Source organism: Cervus elaphus, chromosome 30, assembly GCF_910594005.1.
Source record: "Cervus elaphus chromosome 30, mCerEla1.1, whole genome shotgun sequence".
Taxonomy (NCBI): Eukaryota; Metazoa; Chordata; class Mammalia; order Artiodactyla; family Cervidae; genus Cervus; species Cervus elaphus.
In genome coordinates, this window is record NC_057844.1 from 15,019,014 (window position 1) to 15,039,329 (window position 20,316).

Sequence of the window (20,316 nt, forward strand, 5' to 3'; positions counted from 1 at the left end):
AGACCTCCATTTTGTTTACAGTGATATTCAACATAAAACAAGCTTGGGGCAGAGTAGATCAGGTGTAACACCTACCACTCAGTGCTCTTAATAAATGTTCACAAAAATAATGAAAATACAGTTTTGGGGGGAAAAAAGTCTGCCAGATACTGAAGAGTGGGTTCACTGATGGGTGGATTGGTGACCTCATTCTCTACTCAAACAGAATAGCAGTAGTCTCAGTTCCCAGTGCTCTTCTAAACTCCCAGATTGCTGAGATTCTTTCTTTCAGGGAAACATTCTTCAGAACTTATCATGTGAGCAACTGTCAGAAAAAAGGGACCCCTCCTTTCATCATAAACAGTGCCATAGGAAGCACCTTGTCTCCTACGCTTTGAAGGTTGGAGATATTTTCCCTTTGGCCATAGAACCTACCATCTACATAGGTAGGAGCTGTTCAGTATTTTAAAATAAATAAATGTTACGCTCTTTGAGGGGAGAAAGGGGATGCTAATTTACATTTTTATCACAACTCTTAAGGTCAGTGCCTTCTAATTTTCTATGCTTGGCCCATGTTTTTATAAGGACATCGGTTTATCCACACACGTGAAGGAGCTATGAAGTCTAGTCAGCAAGTTAGGCGGGATCAGCAAAAAAGGCAAAGGAGGAGGGTTCAGTCAATTTGTTTCTGGAAACAAAGCCAAACAGTAAAGAAGAAAGAAAAAAAAAAATCTGCCTGAGGAGGCGCAGTGTGTGAACTTGGACGCAACACAGTGCCAAGTACTAACGTAAGGAGGGTCTCGGGCCAGGGCTCTGAGGATGAAACTGGGGGTCCCGACCGCGCCGAGCGCGGAAGCAGGAGAGGGCGTCGGAGAGGGCGTCGTCGCCCGCCGACCCCGGCCGCTCCGCCGCGCGCCCCGTCTGGAGGCCGGCCCGCTCCCTCAAGGCCCGCCCGCCCCTCATCTGCCCCGCCTCCTGCCCGGCCTCCCGCCCGCGGACCTGCCTATAGCTCCGCTCGGCCCGGCCGCTGCTCGGTTCCCGTTCCTCTTCCAGGGGCCGCGCGGCGGGTGCAGGCTGGCGGCCACCGGACCCGGAACTGCTGACGGTTCCCCGCGCTCGGGCGCGTCCGCCCCCCGGGTCGCTCCGGCTCCCCGCCCCCCGGCCCCCCGACCCGGCCTCCGCAGCCGTCGGGTGGATGCGGGGCGGGTGCTCCGTCCGCAGTCAAGCGGGTGCAGCGGCTGAGGCGGGACGGGCGCCGCCCTCACAGCGGCGGGGACTCGGCTGAGGAGTGCGGGGGCGCACGCTCACGGCCTCTGGGTCTCGTTCAGGCTCAGGACCGGGGCCGGCAGACGCCTCAGAGCTCGAGCTCGCCGCCGAGCGTGCAACCGAAAGTGACGGAGGACGGCCTCGGGTGTGCGCCCGACCGTCAGAAAGGCCTGCAGGGGCGGCAGGAGTCGGGGCGAGGGCCCGGCGTGTGGGCAGCGGCCGACCCGCGGGGCCGAGCGTCGACCGGGCGGTGGCCGAGGCGTTCGTCGTGCGGCGTTACTCGGTGCGGAGGGCGGGGGTTAGGAGGGGCAGAGGCTGACACCGGAGGGGTCACCAGAGAGAGAGCGGCAGCCCGGACGGGCGGGCAGGGGCCGGGGTGAGAAAGCGTGTGAGTGTAGTGGGGGGTGAGGAGAGCGGGGCGGGGGTGCGCACGTGATCCAAATGGCAGTCGCTTGCGTGATCGTTGGACTTAGGAAGGGATCGAGTGCCGAGTGCTAATGTAACGAGGTGCTGCCATACCTGTGACTCCTGGAGGCAAACCTGTCGGTCATCTCTGCTCTTAACCTTCAAAACGGACTTTTTTTTTTTTTTTTTAATTGAAGTACAGTTAGTTTACAATATTAATGTTGGGTTCAACATGGTGAGTCAATATTTTTATAAATTATGCCATTTTAGGTTATTCTCAAATACTGGCTGTATTCTCTGTGGTGTACAATATATCCGTGTAGCTTATTTATTTTATACATAATAGTTTGTATCTTAATCCCCTTACCCCTATCTTGCCCCTCCCCGCCTTCCCTCAACCTGCTGGTAACAGCTCATATCTGTGAGTCTGTTTCTGGGGGGAAAAAAAATACAATTTTTCTTGGAAAAAAAAAAAGAAATTAAATTTTTTTAATTATTATTTTTTTTATTTTAAATGCAACTCCAATTAATCTTATTGAACTTAAGGCCCAGGTATTTCGTAGGAAGGGATGTGACCTAACAAGCCTGTCATGTCAGGATTAATGATGTATCAATGATAGGTTGACACCCTGTAATTAAAAAACAGTACTTCCTCTAAGTCAGTAAGTGATTCCCTGCTTAAAATTTACTATCTGAAAACAAAACCAAACCTGTTGTTCTACTAGAAAGATGTAAAGTACATTCACAAAATGAATTAAGAGCTGGCTTTGCTTTCATTGTCATGGTTCTCTTCTGATAAATAGTGGATTAGCTTTTCTGGGAGGAGTCCAGATTCACTATTCTGGTTACATTTTTAAATCAATGCAATTCTTCTGTTTACCCATCCACAAGTTTCTGTTGTAACTGGGACTATGTTGATATAATTTTGCATTCTTACTTATGCTAATTTTTCTTTACAGGTAAATTTTGGGGGACACAAAAACTTCATTGAAGAACTTTGTACAGAATTGAAGGATGGCAGAAGCAGTGTTGATTGATCTCTTTGGTTTGAAACTGAACTCTCAGAAAAACTGTCATCAGACATTATTAAAGACATTGAATGCGGTCAGATACCACCATGGTGCCAAGGCCAAGTTTTTTTGCATAATGTGTTGTAGTAACATCAGCTGTGACCATGATAATTGTGAATTAGAAACAGGCAATGGATTATCAGCTCTCTTGAGAGAATTTGAGACTGTTAGCAATCCCAGCATGGCTGCCTCTTTGTATATAATTAAACAAAAAGTTGATGAAAAAAATTTGAGTAGCATTAAGGTAATTGTGCCTGTGCACCGGAAGACATTAATGAAGGCTTTCATTGACCAACTCTTTACTGATGTTTACAATTTTGAGTTTGAAGATTTACAGATGACTTTGAAGGGAGGTCTTCTGAAACAGTCTACTGAAGTAAACATAATCACAGCTCAAGAACTAGAAGCAATCCAGAATGAAATAGAAACATATTTGAGAAGTTTGCCAGCACTGAAGGGAGAATTAACCATTATCACATCTCCTTTGATCCCAGGTATGTTAAACACTATCAGTTGTTTTACTTGAATATGAAAAGCCAGTCTTTCTTTACAGGTTGTTCACCTCTTTTTCTTGTTTCTTTTGTAGACTGGTGTGAGATTATGTGTTCCTTAGCATCAGTTACAACATGGGAGTGTAATGCACGGCCTTATAGAGTCACATGTGTGAAGGAATAGTCCCTTCAAAGCCACTCTAAATAAATTCGCTTTATGCAAATTCAGCTTTAAGACAAATCCCCCAGCCTTGGTTTTAAATGAGATTTATGACCCTAAGCATTTCCTACTTGGAAATTCTGAAACCTTAACTCCGTGGTGCCTTCACAGAAGAGTGAAATTTAAAACAGTCAAATCTCACTTGTTAGTAAAAGGATGTTTACTGTGAGCTATATGCTATTGGCATAACAAAAACTAATGGGAAAAAGATACCCTTTGAAGAGCAGTAATCCCACAGAGAAGGTAAAACAAACTCAAAACATTGTGTCATAAGAACAGATGAAGCTATAAAGAACTGTAGAAATTAGAAGCTGGATAAACTAATGCAAGGTGAGGTTATTAGGGAAAGTCCTAATGAGAGACTGGGTTTGTAAGGCTTTACAGTCTTTTGTACAGCCTAGTTTTAATCTTCACTGTTTATCCTCAACAGATACTTTCATACATGGATTTACTACAAGAACAGGTGGGATATCTTACATACCAACTCTTAGTTCATTCAATCTCTTCAGTAGTTCCAAACGGAGAGATCCCAAGGCTGTTGTTCAAGAAAATCTGCGTAGGTTGGGGAAGGCTGCAGGATTTAATGCGAATAAATTTTACCAAATAAAGGTACAATTTTGTTTCATATTTTGGAAGATTTAAAGTATATTCTTGACTCTGCCAATGACTATATGGACTTTAAATAAGCTATTTAATGTTTACATCTAATGTTTTATCTAAAACTTAGGATAATGTTTGTGGTTATTTTTCTTAGAGATACATATCATAGTCTAAAGATCAATTCTATGATATATACACACACACATACACACACACAAACATCTGGAACTCCTCACATCTAAAAATACAGTTGTTTTTTAGTCACTAAGTTGTGTCCGATTCTTGTGAGCCCATGGACTGTAGCCTACCAGGCTCCTCTGTCTATAGGATTTCCCAGGCAAGAATACTGGAGTGGGTTGCCATTTCCTTCTCCAGGGGATCTTCCTGACCCAGGGATCAAACCTGAGTCTCCTGCATTGGTAGGTGAGTTTTTTTTTTTTTTTTGTCTGTTTCTTTTTTTACCACTGAACCATGAGGAAAGCCCCAGAGTATAGTACCACTGCCTTTTTGACTTAGAAGTAAGTTTCCTGAATGGTGAGAGAGAAAAGCCATTGTTTTCTATATTAACACTAGGAGGAACTAGGGTACAACTGATAAGATAATTGGTTCTTACAGAATTCTAGATTTCTTTGACTCCAGGAAAAGTAAAAATATTATTGATTTGGAAATTTAATTTCTTTCAGTCAATTAGTACTTTGTGGAAGTTACTGCTATTAGGTTTAGACCCCAATGCTGAGAAAGATTGAGGGCAGGAGGAGAAGAGGGTGACAGAGGATGAGATGGTTGGATGGCATCATCAATTCAATGAGTTTGGGCAAATTCCGGGAGATAATGACGGACAGAGAAGCCTGGTGTGCTGCCGTCCATGAAATCGAAGAGAGTCCGACACAACTGAGCAACTGAACAACTACTGCAATTAGAGATTTACCCATCTCTAGTGAGGGGTTTTCATGATGGATGGACTATTTTATATTTTTTAAAATTTATTTTTAATTGGGGGATAATTGCTTTACAATGTTGTGTTGGTTTCTGCCATACAACAATGTGAATCAGCCATAAGTATATATATATCTCCTCCCTTTTTTTTTAATCTCCTCCCTTTTGAACGTCCCATTGGCTATCTGTTTTACACATGGAAATGTATATATGTCAATACTACTCTCTCAATTGATCCCACCTTCTCTTCCCCGCCCTCCTGCTGTGTCCACAAGTCTGTTCACTCTGTCTGCATCTCTATTCCTGCCCTGAAAATAGGTTCATCGGTACTATTTTGATTTTTTTTTAAATCTTGAAGTCTGCTTTCCTTTGAGGAAAATACATAAAGATTATCATATCATAGAGTCAAGTAAATTTGTTACTATATTATACACATATGGACCTGATGTATTTAAGGAATGCTATGGCACCCCACTCCAGTACTCTTGCCTAGAAATCCCATGGACGGAGGAGCCTGGTAGGCTGCAGTCCCTGGGGTCGCTAAGAGTCGGACACGACTGAGCGACTTCATTTTCACTTTTCTCTTTCATGCATTAGAGAAGGAAATGGCAACCCACTCCAGTGTTCTTGCCTGGAGAATCCCAGGGACGGAGGAGCCTGGTGGGCTGCCGTCTATAGGGTCGCACAGAGTCGGACACGACTGAAGTGACTTAGCAGCAGCAGCAGCAGTAACCTTAAACTGGTTATATTATTTTGTACAAAATACTTTCAGAAAAGCTTATGGTATGAGAAATTCTATTTTCAAAACATTTTTATTTCACATCTTTGGTATTAGACTGATCATGCCAATGATGTCTGGATTATGGGAAGGAAGGAGCCTGAATCTTATGATGGAATCACCACAAATCAAAGAGGAGTCACGATAGCAGCTCTTGGTGCTGACTGTATTCCCATAGTTTTTGCAGATCCTGTCAAGAAAGCATGTGGGGTTGCTCACTCTGGTAAGTGTACTTAATCACCTAGGATTTTTACCAATTTAGGGGGAAAGTTATAATTTTCCCCAAAATTATAAAAGTTATAATTTCTTTCTGATAGACATTGTTTTTGTTCATTCTCTAAGTAATGGTCTGACTGTTTGTGACCTCACGGGCTGCAGTATTCCAGGCTTCCCTGTCCTTCACCATCTCCCAGAGCTTGCTCAAACTCATGGCCATTAAGTCAATGATGCCATCCAACCATCTCATCCTCTGTCATCCCCTTCTCCTCCTGCCCTCAGTCTTTCCCAGCATTAATAGTTAATTACTACCCATGGTGATAAGTGTAAAGATAGAAGAGAGCTAGTAGACTCTTAGGTGAGGAGGAGATACAAGGAATACTTATGTCAAATTATATGACTCAGAGTATAATCCCTAAAGAAAGCAGTTACCTAGATGGTGTGATCACTCACCTAGAGCCAGACATCCTGGAATGTGAAGTCAAGTGTGGGCCTTAGAAAGTATCACTACGAACAAAGCTAGTGGAGGTGATGGAATTCCAGTTGAGCTATTTCAAATCCTGAAAGATGATGCTATGAAAGTGCCGCACTCAATATGCCAGCAAAGTTGGAAAACTCAGCAGTGGCCACAGGACTGGAAAAGGTCAGCTGTCATTCCAGTCCCAAAGAAAGGCAATTCCAAAGATTGCTCAAACTACTGCACAATTGCACTCGTCTCACATGCTAGTAAAGTAATGCTCAAAATTCTCCAAGCCAGGCTTTAGCAATACATGAACTGTGAACTTCCAGATGTTCAAGCTGGTTTTAGAAAAGGCAGAGGAACCAGAGATCAAATTGCCAGCATCCGCTGGATCATCAAAAAAGCAAGAGAGTTCCAGAAAAACAGTTATTTTTGCTTTATTGACTATGCCAAAACCTTTGACTGTGTGGATCACAATAAACTGTGGAAAATTCTGAAAGAGATGGGAATACCAGACCACCTGACCTGCCTCTTGAGAAACCTGTATGCAGGTCAGGAAGAAACAGAGCTGGACACGGAAACAGACTGGTTCCAAATAGGAAAAGGAGTACGTCAAGGCTGTATATTGTCACCCTGCTTATTTAACTTATGTAAAGAGTATATCATGAGAAACGCTGGGCTGGAAGAAGCACAAGCTGGAATCAAGATTTCTGGGAGAAATATCAATAACTTCAGATATGCAGATGACACCACCCTTATGGCAGAAAGCGAAGAGGAACTAAAAAGCCTCTTGATGAAAGTGAAAGAGGAGAGTGAAAAAGCTGGCTTAAAGCTCAACATTCAGAAAACTAAGATCATGGCATGTGGTCCCATCACTTCATGGCAAATAGATGGGGAAACTGGAAACAGTGGCTGACTTTATTTTGGGGGGCTCCAAAATCACTGCAGGTGGTGATTGCGGCCATGAAATTAAAAGATGCTTACTCCTTGGAAGGAAAGTTATGACCAACCTAGATAGCATATTAAAAAGCAGAGACATTACTTTGCCAACAAAGGTCCGTCTAGTCAAGACTATGGTTTTTCCAGTGGTCATGTATGGATGTGAGAGTTGGACTGTGAAGAAAGTTGAATGCCAAAGAATTGATACTTTTGAACTGTGGTGCTGGAGAAGACTCTTGAGAGTCCCTTGAACTGCAAGGAGATCCAACCAGTCCATCCTAAAGGAGATCAGTCCAGGGTGTTCACTGGAAGGACTGATGCTAAAGCTGAAACTCCAATACTTTGGCCACCTCATGCGAAGAGTTGACTCATTGGACTGGGAGGGATTGGGGGCAGGAGGAGAAGGGGACGACAGGATAAGATGGCTGGATGGCATCACCAACTCGATGGGCATGAGTTTGAGTAAACTCTGGGAGTTGGTGATGGACAGGGAGGCCTGGCGTGCTATGATTCATGGGGTCGCAAAGAGTCGGACACGACTGGAGCGACTGAACTGAACTGAACTGATTGAGGCTGATTCCTGGGAGGTTTGTAGGATTTGGCTAGGTACCAGTGTTTCTCAGCAGGAATGTTATTAACATTTGGCGCAAGATAGTCACATTGCAGACTAAGTGTGCTTGGCTTTCAAAATTCTTAATGCCAGTTGTACTTATGTAATAACCAAAAAGAAAAACCTCTGTGCTTTTCAAAACACTCCCAGGGAATTGTACTGAATTGTATTGTCTCTAGTTTGAGAAGTCTACCCTTGAAGTCTGGGTAGTAGGGAATAGGAAGATTAGACTTGTCGCAGAAGGTATTTTTGAAAATGCAGCAGCAAGTGTAAAGATAAGAAAAAACAAAATATGTTTGGAAAATTGCATTTCGTTTAATATGTTATAGTTGATTAGCTTTAACTATTCTCTGAAAATAAGAACAAAGAATTTTTAGGTGCTATGTTTGTCAAGGTTTTGGAATTTTGTTTGCTGAAGGTTTTTAAAAAATACTATTATTAGATTATCCAGAGGTAATGAGTCTGTGTAAAATGAGGAGTGATCTTTTGGATTATCTTCTGCTGACTAGAAGTCAGGTTTACTATTCAACATTGTCAAAGTTATTTAAAGTTTGAGTCTTAGTTCCGGGATATAAAATGTGAATATTATTTGTTACTTCCTGGGTTTTGAAACATTAAATATAAAATTATCAAAGATACATGAAACAGTCTTGAAAAGGAAAAAAGTTAGATGTCTCATACTTCTTGATTTCAAAACTTATTATAAAGCTACAGTAATCAAAACAGTATGTATGGTACTGGCATAAAGACAATAGAGCAGTGGAATAGAATAGACATTCCAGAAACAAACCCTTGCATTAGGGTCAAATTATTTTTGAAAAGGTACCTAGACTATACAATGGGGAAAGGACAATTTCTTTAACAAATGGTACTGGAGAAACTGGATAGGCATATGCAAAAGAACAATGTTGGACCCTTATGTCATGTATAAAAACTGACTCAAAGTGGATCAAAGATCTAAATGTAAGAGCTAAAACTCTAAAAATTATAGAAGAAAGTATAAATGTATATCCTTGTGATCTTGGATTAGGCAGTGGTTTCTTAGATACGATACCAAAAGCACAGCAACAGAAGTAAAAATAGATAAGTTGGATTTTATCAAAAACAAAAATTTCTGTGCCTCAAAGAACACAGTCAACAAAGTGAAAAGTCAGCCCAACAGATAAAGAATAAATATTCGCAGTTCATACATCTAATAAGTTAATATTCAGAATACAAAAAGAATACCTACAATTCAACAACAACAACAAAAACTAAAAGATTTGATTGAAAAATGGGTAAAGGACTTTAGTAGGCCTTTCTCCAAAGATGATATGTAAATGGTCAATAAACATGTGAAAAGATTCCCAACATCACTAATATGGAAAAGCAAATCAAAACCACAGGATATCACCTCACATCCATCAGAATGGCTGATATTTTTAAAAAATGAAAATAAGTTTTGGTGAAGAGAAATGGAAACCATGATGCGCTATTGGTGGGAGAATAAAATGATGCAGCTGCCATGAAAAACAGTATGATGTTTCCTCGAAAGGTTTTAAATAGAATTATCATATTAGCCAACAGTTCCACTTCTGAACATATATCCAAAGAGTTAAAAGCAGAATGTCAATAGGATATTTACATACCCATGCTCAAAACAGAAATTATTCACAATAACTAAGAGGTGAAAGCACCCTTAGGAAAAATACATAAACTGACTCTGCTCACTTTTAACTTAGATGTAAATTAAGATGACATTTTGTTATGTTTTAACTTTGCTTATCTCTCTCTCTTCCTATTTACTAGGTTGGAAAGGTACCTTGTTAGGTGTTGCTATGGCTACAGTGAACGCTATGAGAGAAGAATATGGCTGCAGTTTGGAAGACATTATTGTTGTACTGGGGCCTTCAGTTGGACCGTGCTGTTTTACTCTTCCAAGGGAATCAGCAAAGGCATTTCATAATCTTGATCCCGGATGTGTACGGCTGTTTGACTCACCAAATCCCTGTGTTGACATCCGTAAAGCCACTAGGTATGTTTGATCTGAGGCTTCCCTGGTGGTTTAGTGGTAAAGAACTCGCCTGCCAATGCAGGAGATGTGGGTTTGATCTCTGGGTTGGGAAGATTCCCTGGAGAAGGAAACGGCAATCCACTCCAATTTTTTTTGCCTGGGAAATCTCATGGACAAAGGAGCCTGCAGGCTATGGTCCATGGACTCATAAAAGAGTCAGACAGGACTCAGCGATTAAACAACAATGACAATTGATTTCAGTCCAGAACTGTAATGGTGAAATCTACCATTTCCTGTTGTGGTCCTGTTCTGTAACTGAATGACAACTTGCATTGTTCCAAGCAGATCTTTCCCAGAGTTCTTTTACACTAATATCGATGCTTTTTCCATATTGCTTTGTCTGTTGGTAAAGTAAACTTTCTGTCTTTGGAAAAATCTTTATCTTAAGGATTCTTCTTGAACGGGGAGGAATTCTGCCACAGAATATTCAGGACCAGAACCAGGATCTCAACCTCTGTACGTCTTGTCATCCTGACAAGTTTTTTTCCCATGTCCGAGATGGCCCTAACTTTGGTACACAGATTGGCTTCATCTCAGTTAGAGAATGAGGTACAGTAGCTTCTCTCTCCCTGCCCCCCCCTCCCTTCTCCTCCCTGCTTCCACCTTTCCCTCCCCTCATTTTGAAAAATAATTATATTTAACTTCACTCCTTTATTCCTGCAGGAAGAATTAATTTTCTACTTTTTAGTGAAATAATAATGGTAGACCAGTTCATTTTCAGTGACGTACTCTAATATAAAAGGGCAGTATAAGTACATATAAGAGTATAAAAGTAACACAAGTTTTCATTAAAAAATCCTTTTTGTATGCCATTTAACTCTCCTATACTTGACATCTATTTCTATCATAACATCTTTATAATTTTTTAAATTCTTTTGAGTTTTAAGAAGAAATCCTTGCATAAAAAAAGTAAATTCTAGAGTAATGATACATACACAGCCCAGCCTAGTTTTACAACCAAACTTCCAACTGATTATCTGTAGCAGGAGTTGGTCAATTTTTTTAAAGGTCTAGATAGTACACATTTTAGGTGTTGTGGGACACATCGTCTCTGTCTCAGCTATACAACTCTGCTTTTGTAGAGCAAAAGCAGACAGAAGCAGAAATGAATGAATATGTCTGTATTTCAGTAAAATTCTGTTGACCAACAAAACATGTGAGGGGCCAGATTTGGTCCACAGGGTATAGTTTGCTGACACTTGAGCTACAATCATAGAGCAGGATTGAGTGTAATTTCATTAAATTAGTATTTCTTAGAGATGGATTTTTTTGTTACACAAAATTTTGTGACAGTGATGTGGCACTGACTCTTTAGCATATATCTGATTTTCCTTAAGGTTATTTTAACTGAATATTGTTTTTAGTCTTTACAATGTCTTTTACTCTTTAATATACAAAAGACTTTAATAAATTTAGTGATTCTTTTTTTTTTTTTAGTGATTCTTTTAATAGCACTACTAATGGCCTCTTTTGATTTCTATGTATTTTTACAGATACTTGACTGGATTTTTGCATCACTGTTTCCTGCTATCTTCCAAACCGACTGTGAAAGAGAAATGTAGTTGTTGATATACTTAAAATCAAAAGGATTACAATGAGTAATTCATCTTTCAGATATACTTTCATTATTATCCAAATGATTTATTGATTTTAACAATAACTGACAAAATCAATATGATATAGTTTGTATGTTATACAGATAAGAATTATTCTTAAAGTTTGTCCTCTGTATTTGTTACATACATCAGGAATAAGTATTCAGTTTAGTATTTATTGGGTAGCCTCTATTTGTCAAGCATTCTGTGAATCATAGATGAAATCAAGATGAGTAATACTTTTTCCCTTTGAGTCTAATGCAGTGGAAGAGATAAACATTTCTTACACTTAAGTTTAATTTTAATAGCAGAAGAGTACAGGAGAAGAAGGATTAATTCTATCTGGAACACAGACTGGAGAAGGTATTGCAGAGAAAATGACTTGTCACATGGATCTGAAAGACGTATAGACTTTTGACAAATAAAGAACAACCGTAACAGGTTAAGGGAATACCATAAACTAGGGCGTGAAACTGAAAGTGTTCTAGAAAGAAGAGGGTGTGGGTAGGAGTTACTGGGAAAACAGGTTAGAAACAAATTAGGGTCTTGAATGCTATGTCAAAGAGTTTGGAGTTTATTTTCCAGGCAAAGAGTACGCATAGAAAGTAGGGGAGTATTTTTATGTCCTTGGCATTATATTTAACAGGATGGATTTGTGAGAGACTAAAGCAGAGAGATTAGTTAAAAGGCAATCAGAATACTTTAAAAAAGAAATAATGAAGCCCGAATACAGTGGGAATTTAAATTGAGATAAAAGTAAGTGAAATAGTATGACATTTCAGAGACGGAATCTGCAGATCCTGTTCTTAGAGCGTGGAGGTGAAAGGTGAGGACCAGTGGAGAAAATCCCTGTTTACTCCACAGTCTCTGCTCGATGACTATCTGGAGTGGCAGCAGAGGTGGGGAGGAGGTTTGGGACACGGGAAGAATAATGAATTAGACACATAGACCGAAGTGCTTCCAGATGGAAATATGTGGTCAATAATTAGATATAGAGACCTGGAACCTGGGAAGGAGCCATGAAGAAACAGAGATTTGGGAGTTGGCTGCACAGAGATAGTGCCTGGGTCTACTGGAATAGGCTGGGTCATCTTCACAGAAACAGAGTGAGAAAAAATGAGGTCCAAGGATGAAACCTTACACTCCTGCATTTGAAGAGCCAGAAACTGAACCAGTAGAAAAGATTAATCTAGAAAAAAAAAATACACAGTCATTTTGCGACCCCATGGACTGTAGCCCACCAGGCTCCTCTGTCCATGGGATTCTCCAGGCAAGAATACTGGAGTGGGTTGCCGTTTCCTTCTCCAGGGGATCTTCCCGACCCAGGGATCAAACCCAGGTCTCTTGCATTGCAGGCAGACGCTTTAACCTCTGAGCCACCAGGGAAGCCATAAATATGAGAGGTACTCAAAGAGAAATCTACAGGGAGTTCCCTGGTGGCGTAGTGGTTAGGATTTGGTGTTTCCATTGTGGAGGCCTGGATTTGATCCCTGGCCGGGGGTGGGAGGGATCATCCTGCATGCCACTGGTTGCTGCCAAAACACAAATGAGAAGAAACCAGTAGATTAATAACTGTGTTGAGGCTGTTCTGTGGGTCATTATGGTGATGGATTTCAGTGCTTTGAGGAAGAGGATGCACCAGTGTCAACTCTACTTTGCTAGTATTTATTGAAGTAAGTGAAGTCGCTCAGTTGTGTCCGATTCTTTGTGACCCCATGGACTGTAGCCCACCAGGCTCCTCCGTCCATGAGATTTTCTGGGTAAGAATATTGGAGTGACTTGCCATTTCCTTCTCCAGAAGATTTTCCCGACCCAGGGATTGAATCTGGGTCTCCCGCATTGTAGGCAGACGCTTTACTGTCTGAGCCACCAGGGAAGTCCAGAGAACATAAAACACCAGGGGCTGTATTTTGATACAAGGGGTGTGTGTGTGTGTGTGTGTGTGTGTATATGTGTATGTGTAGGCTGAAGAGAAAAGGTGTTTTTACTTGGGAAAAATGGTATGATACCTGTTTTTAACATGAATTTTGTCACAATGAACCTTAAAAGGATTTCTTATTTCATATATTTCTTAGCTGAATATGCAGAAAGTTACATTTGTTTGGTACTTCTCACCCATTACCTCATTTTACCTTTCCAGGTACTCTGAAGTACATAGGTCAGGTGCTATTCCTTTTATTCAGATGACCCTCGATGAGTTAAAGACTGAAATCACATAAATTGTGATAAAGTAAGATTTGAACCTATGTCTTATGACCCCAAATCTCATTTCAGATTTTACAGTTAATTAAAGCTATCTAAATTAAAATTTTATTTTGTTAATATCAGTATTCTTATAGACAGTCAAAATTTTGTTGAAGTGCTCAGGTAGATTAAAAAATACATTTGTAGCCCACGTTTTTTTAATATCCAGTGAAAGGTGACAATCAATACAACAACAATTTCAATACTGTGATATGTGTTGTATCGTTGTGACCACCTGATACTTTAATTCTTTTATGAAACTCATGAGAAATTTATATAAAATACCTCATTTCAAAGTAAGAAAGACAAGATAAATATCAGGTACTAACGCATATATATGGAATCTAGAGAGATGGTACTGATGAATTTATTTGCGGGGCAATAGTGGAGAAACAGACATAGAGAACAGACTTAATAGACACAGGTCGGGGGAGGAGAGGGTGAGATGTGTGGAGAGAGTAACATTGAAACTTACATTACCATATGTAAAATAGCCAATGGGAATTTTCTGTGTATCTCAGGAAACTCAAACAGGGGCTCTGTAACAACCTAGAGGGGTGGGATAGGGAGGGAGATGGGAAGAAGGTTCAAGAGGGAGGGGACATATGTATACCTATGGTTAATTCATGATAATACTTGGCAGAAAACATTTTGTAAAGCAATTATACTTCAATTAAAAAATAAATACATTTTAAAAAATACCTCATGTCTTCCAATTCAGGGAAGGCATTAAATACAAATTATAAGACAGCAATTTCAAACTCATGCAAAATACTCTTTTGTTTCATGATAACAATAAGATTAAAGAATAATTCCACTGAGAAAGATGAGTAATTTTCCAATTTTTGTCACTCTATATTAATCCGTTGAATGCAGAGTATTAGGCAATCATGTTTTACTTTATGTACCAAAATATTATACTCCAAAGCCAAATAAAAAATTATTTTTGAAAAAAAATTATGTTTGATTATTTAAGACTTTGGATTATCTGTGTCAAAGCATATAAAGAGAAGTTGTCTCCTTGCAGTTTTACTGAGTGAGAAGTATTGATTCAATAACTCAGAAACAGACTGTTACTGTTAAATAGTCATATATTATTGCCTCTACAAGATTCTCATGTTTAAGCATTTGTACATAGGTTTCTGGGACTTTCAGGGTGTAACTACAATGATGACTTTGAGTAAGTTTTGTTCTGTTTTCAATCTCAGTACTGCTGCTAACTGTACATGGAAAATACAAGCTGTCATTTTAGTGAGATAATAAGTTTTAAAATCAGAGTTCAGGACATCATTTTTTAGAGGTACTAGTTACCAAACTAAAATTTATCTAATTGTAATTTGAAATTGAGGAGTAGCATAGTGACTAAATATGCTATACTCCATTGCTTTACAAAGCAATGCAAAAAAAAAAAAAAAACGGTCTTTCCGTGACGAGGCGTTGGCTCTGCTACTTTCCACAAGTAGCTCTGCTCTGTTTCTTGGTATAAAGTTGAGCCAATCTTAACCTATGTGTACAAAATACATATAAAGCTCTTACTTTAGATACAATTTCTTTACACTTTCAAATAGATAAAAACATTTAGGAATCCTCATCTGCCTGGGTCTCACTTCCACAGAATCTCCAGTAACTGCTTTTCTGTAAGTAGATTTGGGGGGAGGAAATTCAGAGAAGCTTACTCTGTGTCACGTGGCAAACACATAAATAATACCCATGGATTCAGAAGCTGGAAATAAGAGGACAATGACATGTGAATTACATCATTTTATATCTCAAAGTAGGATTTTATATTTGTTTTCACCTGTTTTTCCTAAAGTTATCCTTCCAATGTATCCATCCTACTTCTTTATGTGAACTTTTAGAGAATGCCATCAATCTGTAGAAGTCCACTCAGTTATCTGTGTATTTGTGTGTGTAGACATGGATCTGTCTGTGTGCTAAATAGTAAATGAGAAATATCTACGTGCCATGTAAGATACATAGCCTCTTTGCCCTAGCTAGTGTAAATTCATACAAAATACATTGCATGCAGGGGAATCATAGATTTCTCTGTATAAAAATTTTGTGAATTGTGTGGTAAAGAATGGAAGCGTGGTCCCTATGCTCGTTGTAGTGTTTATGGGAACTCTGGCCTAGAGCATGCCTGTTTCTACTGCAGGCAACGTTTTAAACTTTACTTGTGATGGCAGAGATGAGGCAGCTACTGTAAGTAATGCACTGTTCCGTGCTAGGTCATCATGTAACTAAGGAAGAGGAAATCGGCCAGTACTGTTTTTTCTGGATTTAATAACATTTAGTTTGGACTCACAATGATCACATGTCAGTTACGTGGAGACAGACTGCTCATACTCTCCCCACAGGTGCATTTTCTTTGTAGAAAAAGATATGTCACACCCCACTGTGTGTGTGTCAGGGGCCTGAGGTGAACTATATCCTTTCTGTATCTGGAGCAAGCTTTTTAATTCAATTCTCAGAAGGCTGGGGCGTCCAGTTACTGTATCTTGTTAAGCAATTAAAACTTATAGCCGATTCAGTAGCTCAAACTATTACAGTCCTTTCTAACAATAGCAACAATAAAAAGGGTACTCATTTCATGAGAAACATTTGAGTGTAAATTAGATTTATTTATAGTGACAATTGAGTTTTGAATTTTCATCCGTTATTTTCTTATTTTTGCATCACTCATTACTACATTTACATCTTACCAGTGCTTCCCTATGCCTTCACTTTCCTTAAGCATGTGTTTCATTCTCGTCTATTAGTGCTCTCAAGCTAATTATTGATGTATAAGAAATATGCAGAAGAGAGGATTAAGTGGATATCACAAATTCGAGGAGGTAAAAAAGTAATCCACAGTTTCCAACTGGTCAAGAACTTTAAAAAGGATAGGTGAATAGCTGAAACCAAGATGCCAACTACACTTCAATAAAACTTTTAAAAAACTAAATTGGCTATACCATTTTATGAAAAAAAGGAGGCAGACTTTTCTAGATAAAAGTATGTTTATTAGACCTAACAATCCCATGTAATGAGTGGTCCTAGTTTGATTCAGAAGAAATGAAAAGAAATAAACTATAAAACGTATTTTTGAGACAATTGGGAAAAATTTAAATATGGTCGAGGTATTAAATGATGCCAGGAATTATCATTAATTTTTCTAGGGGTTAATGATATTGTAGTTTTGTTAAAAATGTCTATGTTGATCCTTATTGAACTATGTAGGAGTAAACTGATATGTTATATGCCAGTAACGATGAAATATTTTAATAATAATAAAATGGATATGATGCAAATGTGGCAGTATCTTGATAATTGTTGAACCTGAGTGATGGTTATCTGGGGGTGCATTGTACTATTTTCTCTACTTTCCTGAATGTTTTAAATTGAGCCATAATTTCTTGCCTTGCTAGTAATATTTAAAGTAACATTTCTGTCTTGAAAAAATATGTACATGTTTCAGCTTTCTTTTTTTTAAAGCAGAAGATGAGTAATGTCAACTCATTCTTGTACATACATGGTGTGGACAGTGGAGAGAAGATAGCAAAAATCTGTTGAACTCTTGTTTATTTATTTATTTTTTGAACTCTTGTTTAAAAGAAGAGTTTGAGGGTTGTATATCATTTATATTAACACTGTTCTCTTATATAGAGGAGGAATAATTCACAAAATATCAGACAACAGGGAACTGCCTTTTCTGCTAAATAACAACTATCTTAAAATAATAAGCTTACTTTCACCTTTTCTATTATATGAAATGGAATCTGGTTGATACAATGATTAATGAAAAACTACATGAAGAGTCCATCCTCTGGCATAAGAATAGCCTAGAACAGAATAAAAATGTATGGCTTAATAGCAGTTTATGATATAAGTCAGTGTTTTCCAATAAGAATTAATGGGACTGCCAAAAAAACTCATGGGATCCCAGGTTGCAATATAGAAGCATACTTCTAGAATAAGCAAAGCAGTGTCTCTTTCTTCTAATAAATTGATTAGACAATATTTGGAGCATTATATTTTGGGAAATAATCCTTCTATAAGGTCAAAGAAAAGCAATACTAATGGTGAGGGTAAAAAGCAAGAAAGTTCCAGAGAAACATCTACTGCTTTATTGACTACGCCAAAGCCTTGTGTGGATTACAACAAACTGGAAAATTCTTCAAGAGATGGGAATACCATAACACCTTACCTGCCTTCTGAGAAATCTGTATGCAGGTCAAGAAGCAACAGTTAGAACCAGACATGGAATAATGGACTGGTTCCAAATTGGGGAAGGAGTACGTCAAGGCTGTATATTGTCCTCCTGCTTATTTAACCTATGTGCAGAATACATCATGAGAAATGTCAAGCAAGATGAAGGACAGGCTGGAATCATGATTGCCAGGAGAAATATCAATAACCTCAAGATATGCAGATGACACCACCCTTATGGCAAAGAGCGAAGAGGAACTAAAGAGCCTATTGATGAGGGTGAAAGAGGAGAGTGAAAAAGGTGGCTTAAAACTCAACATTCAAAAAATGAAGATCATGGCATCCAGTTCCATCACTTCATAGAAAATAGATGGGGAAACAATGTAAACAGTGACAGACTGTTTTCTTGGCTCCAAAATCACTGCAGATGGTGACTACAGCCATGAAATTAAAAGACACTTGCTCCTTGGAAGAAAAGTTATGACCAACCTAGACAGCATATTAAAAAGCAGAGACGTTACTTTGCTGACAAAGTTCTGTCTAGTCAAAGCTATGGTTTCTCCAGTGGTCATGTATGGATGTGTAGTTGGACCATAAAGAAAACTGAGTGCCAAAGAATTGATGCTTTTGAACTGTGGTGTTGGAGAAGACTCTTGAGAGTCCCTTGGACTGCAAGGAGATCAAACCAGTCAATGATAAAAGAAATCAGTCCTGAATGTTCATTGGGAGGACTGATGTTGAAGCTGAAGCTCCAATACTTGTGGCTACCTGACATGAAGAACTGACTCATTAGAAAAGACCCTGATGTTGGAAAAGACTGAAGGCGGGAGGAGAAGGGACGACAGAGGATGAGATGGTTGGATGGCATCACCGACTCAATGGACATGAGTTTGAGCAAGCTCCAGGAGTTGGAGACAGACAGGGAAGCCTGGTGTGCTGCATGCAGTCCATGGGGTCACAAAGAGTCGGACACGACCGAGCAACTGAACTGACTGGTGAGGGGACTCAAAGCCAGATTATGGGAGGCGTGGTCAAAGGGACTAGAAATGATTAGTTTGGAGAAAAGAAGTCTAAATGGAATTTAAACACATTACAGATATCTAATGTACAAAATCCTGAAGGGATAGAAAGAAAAAAAAACAAATTAGTGGAAATTATAGAAAGGCAATCTGCCATAATCCTTAAGTACTTCAGCAAGGCCCCATCTGCTGTTTCCTCCCCGCCACCCTCCCCCCGCCAGGCCATTTATCAGGGTAGTTTGAAGCAAGCAACCTTGAGGGATAAGTTAGAGATCCCAATTTGGAGAAAAGACAGACTTGCTTACTACTTATTATAAAAGCAGTGAATTTCCCAAGTTCAGTGTTCTTAACCTAGGACAAAACCCTACTGTGTGCATAGAATATCCCTGGGCCCCTCCTTGGTGCCCTCATTGACCTTGGAACATAAGGGAAACTAACTCAAATGTGATGTTTATCCTACTTGTTAACTATGAATAATGGCATCTTTTGTCTCTGACTCAGACATCTCATATCTTCTGCCAACACTGGTGAAACAGTGATAGACTAATTTATTAGTTCATAAGTAGGATTAGATAAACAAATCCCAGACCCAACAAAGGAAAAACACATTAGTTAGTGGGTTCCCTGTTGAGAGGTATTAAAAAATGGATGCACAAACCTTTATGTTAGAATACTGCATAGACATAGCAAAAACTAAAGCCCCACACTAATTTTCCTTAGACTTTTAATGTCATTCAAATTGAGTAAATTTTCTTTTTAGGGAACACAGTATATAGGTTTAGACTTGTCTGTAGAATACCAGAAGACTTTTATTGAGTTATCCCAAGAGAATATTGCTGTATTCCTCCAAGACGAACCATTAGGAAATCCCTATATAAACATGATTCAATGCATCTTTCACCCAGCTTCCACCCACTGTCCCTACATATCCCTAATCTCATAAATCTTTATTTGCTAGCAGATGAAGGAAAACTCAAAAAGTATCGTGCCAAAAATTTAATTCATCCCTGACTTCTCATCAAAGCTTTTAGCACCCTGGGGAGTCAAGACTTGAATCTTGAATCTCTGCCTTGGCAGCTCTCTTTCTGCCATGTAAGAAGTTAAATATCTCTTATTTGTCTTACTGGAAATTCATGAACTTAAGTTTTATTAGCCTTAGTGAAACTCTAGTATGTAATGTGGTAAGCACACTCATAATATTTTTCTTTCACTGCTAAAAGCTTCTCATAATATTTATCAGAATACTT

General features: G+C 39.3%; 1 protein-coding gene across 1 annotated transcript; it reads left to right on the forward strand.

The window, feature by feature from the left end:
* Nucleotides 1-976: 976 nt before the first annotated feature.
* LACC1 (laccase domain containing 1) lies at nt 977-14,819 on the forward strand. The gene is made up of 7 exons (XM_043892207.1): nt 977-1,528; nt 2,610-3,214; nt 3,862-4,040; nt 5,803-5,968; nt 9,759-9,984; nt 10,412-10,572; nt 11,517-14,819. The coding sequence occupies exons 2-6, from the start codon at nt 2,665-2,667 to the stop codon at nt 10,569-10,571; spliced, it is 1,281 nt and encodes a 426-aa protein (XP_043748142.1). The 5' UTR covers nt 977-1,528; nt 2,610-2,664; the 3' UTR covers nt 10,572; nt 11,517-14,819.
* The last annotated feature ends 5,497 nt before the right edge of the window (nt 14,820-20,316 follow it).

Coding starts and splice junctions, on each gene's coding strand:
- LACC1 (XM_043892207.1), top strand. CDS start 2,665: ATGGCAGAAGCAGTGTTGATTGATCTCTTTGGTTTGAAACTGAACTCT. Junction 3,215..3,861: donor CACATCTCCTTTGATCCCAG/GTATGTTAAACA, acceptor TATCCTCAACAG/ATACTTTCATACATGGATTT. Junction 5,969..9,758: donor ATGTGGGGTTGCTCACTCTG/GTAAGTGTACTT, acceptor CCTATTTACTAG/GTTGGAAAGGTACCTTGTTA.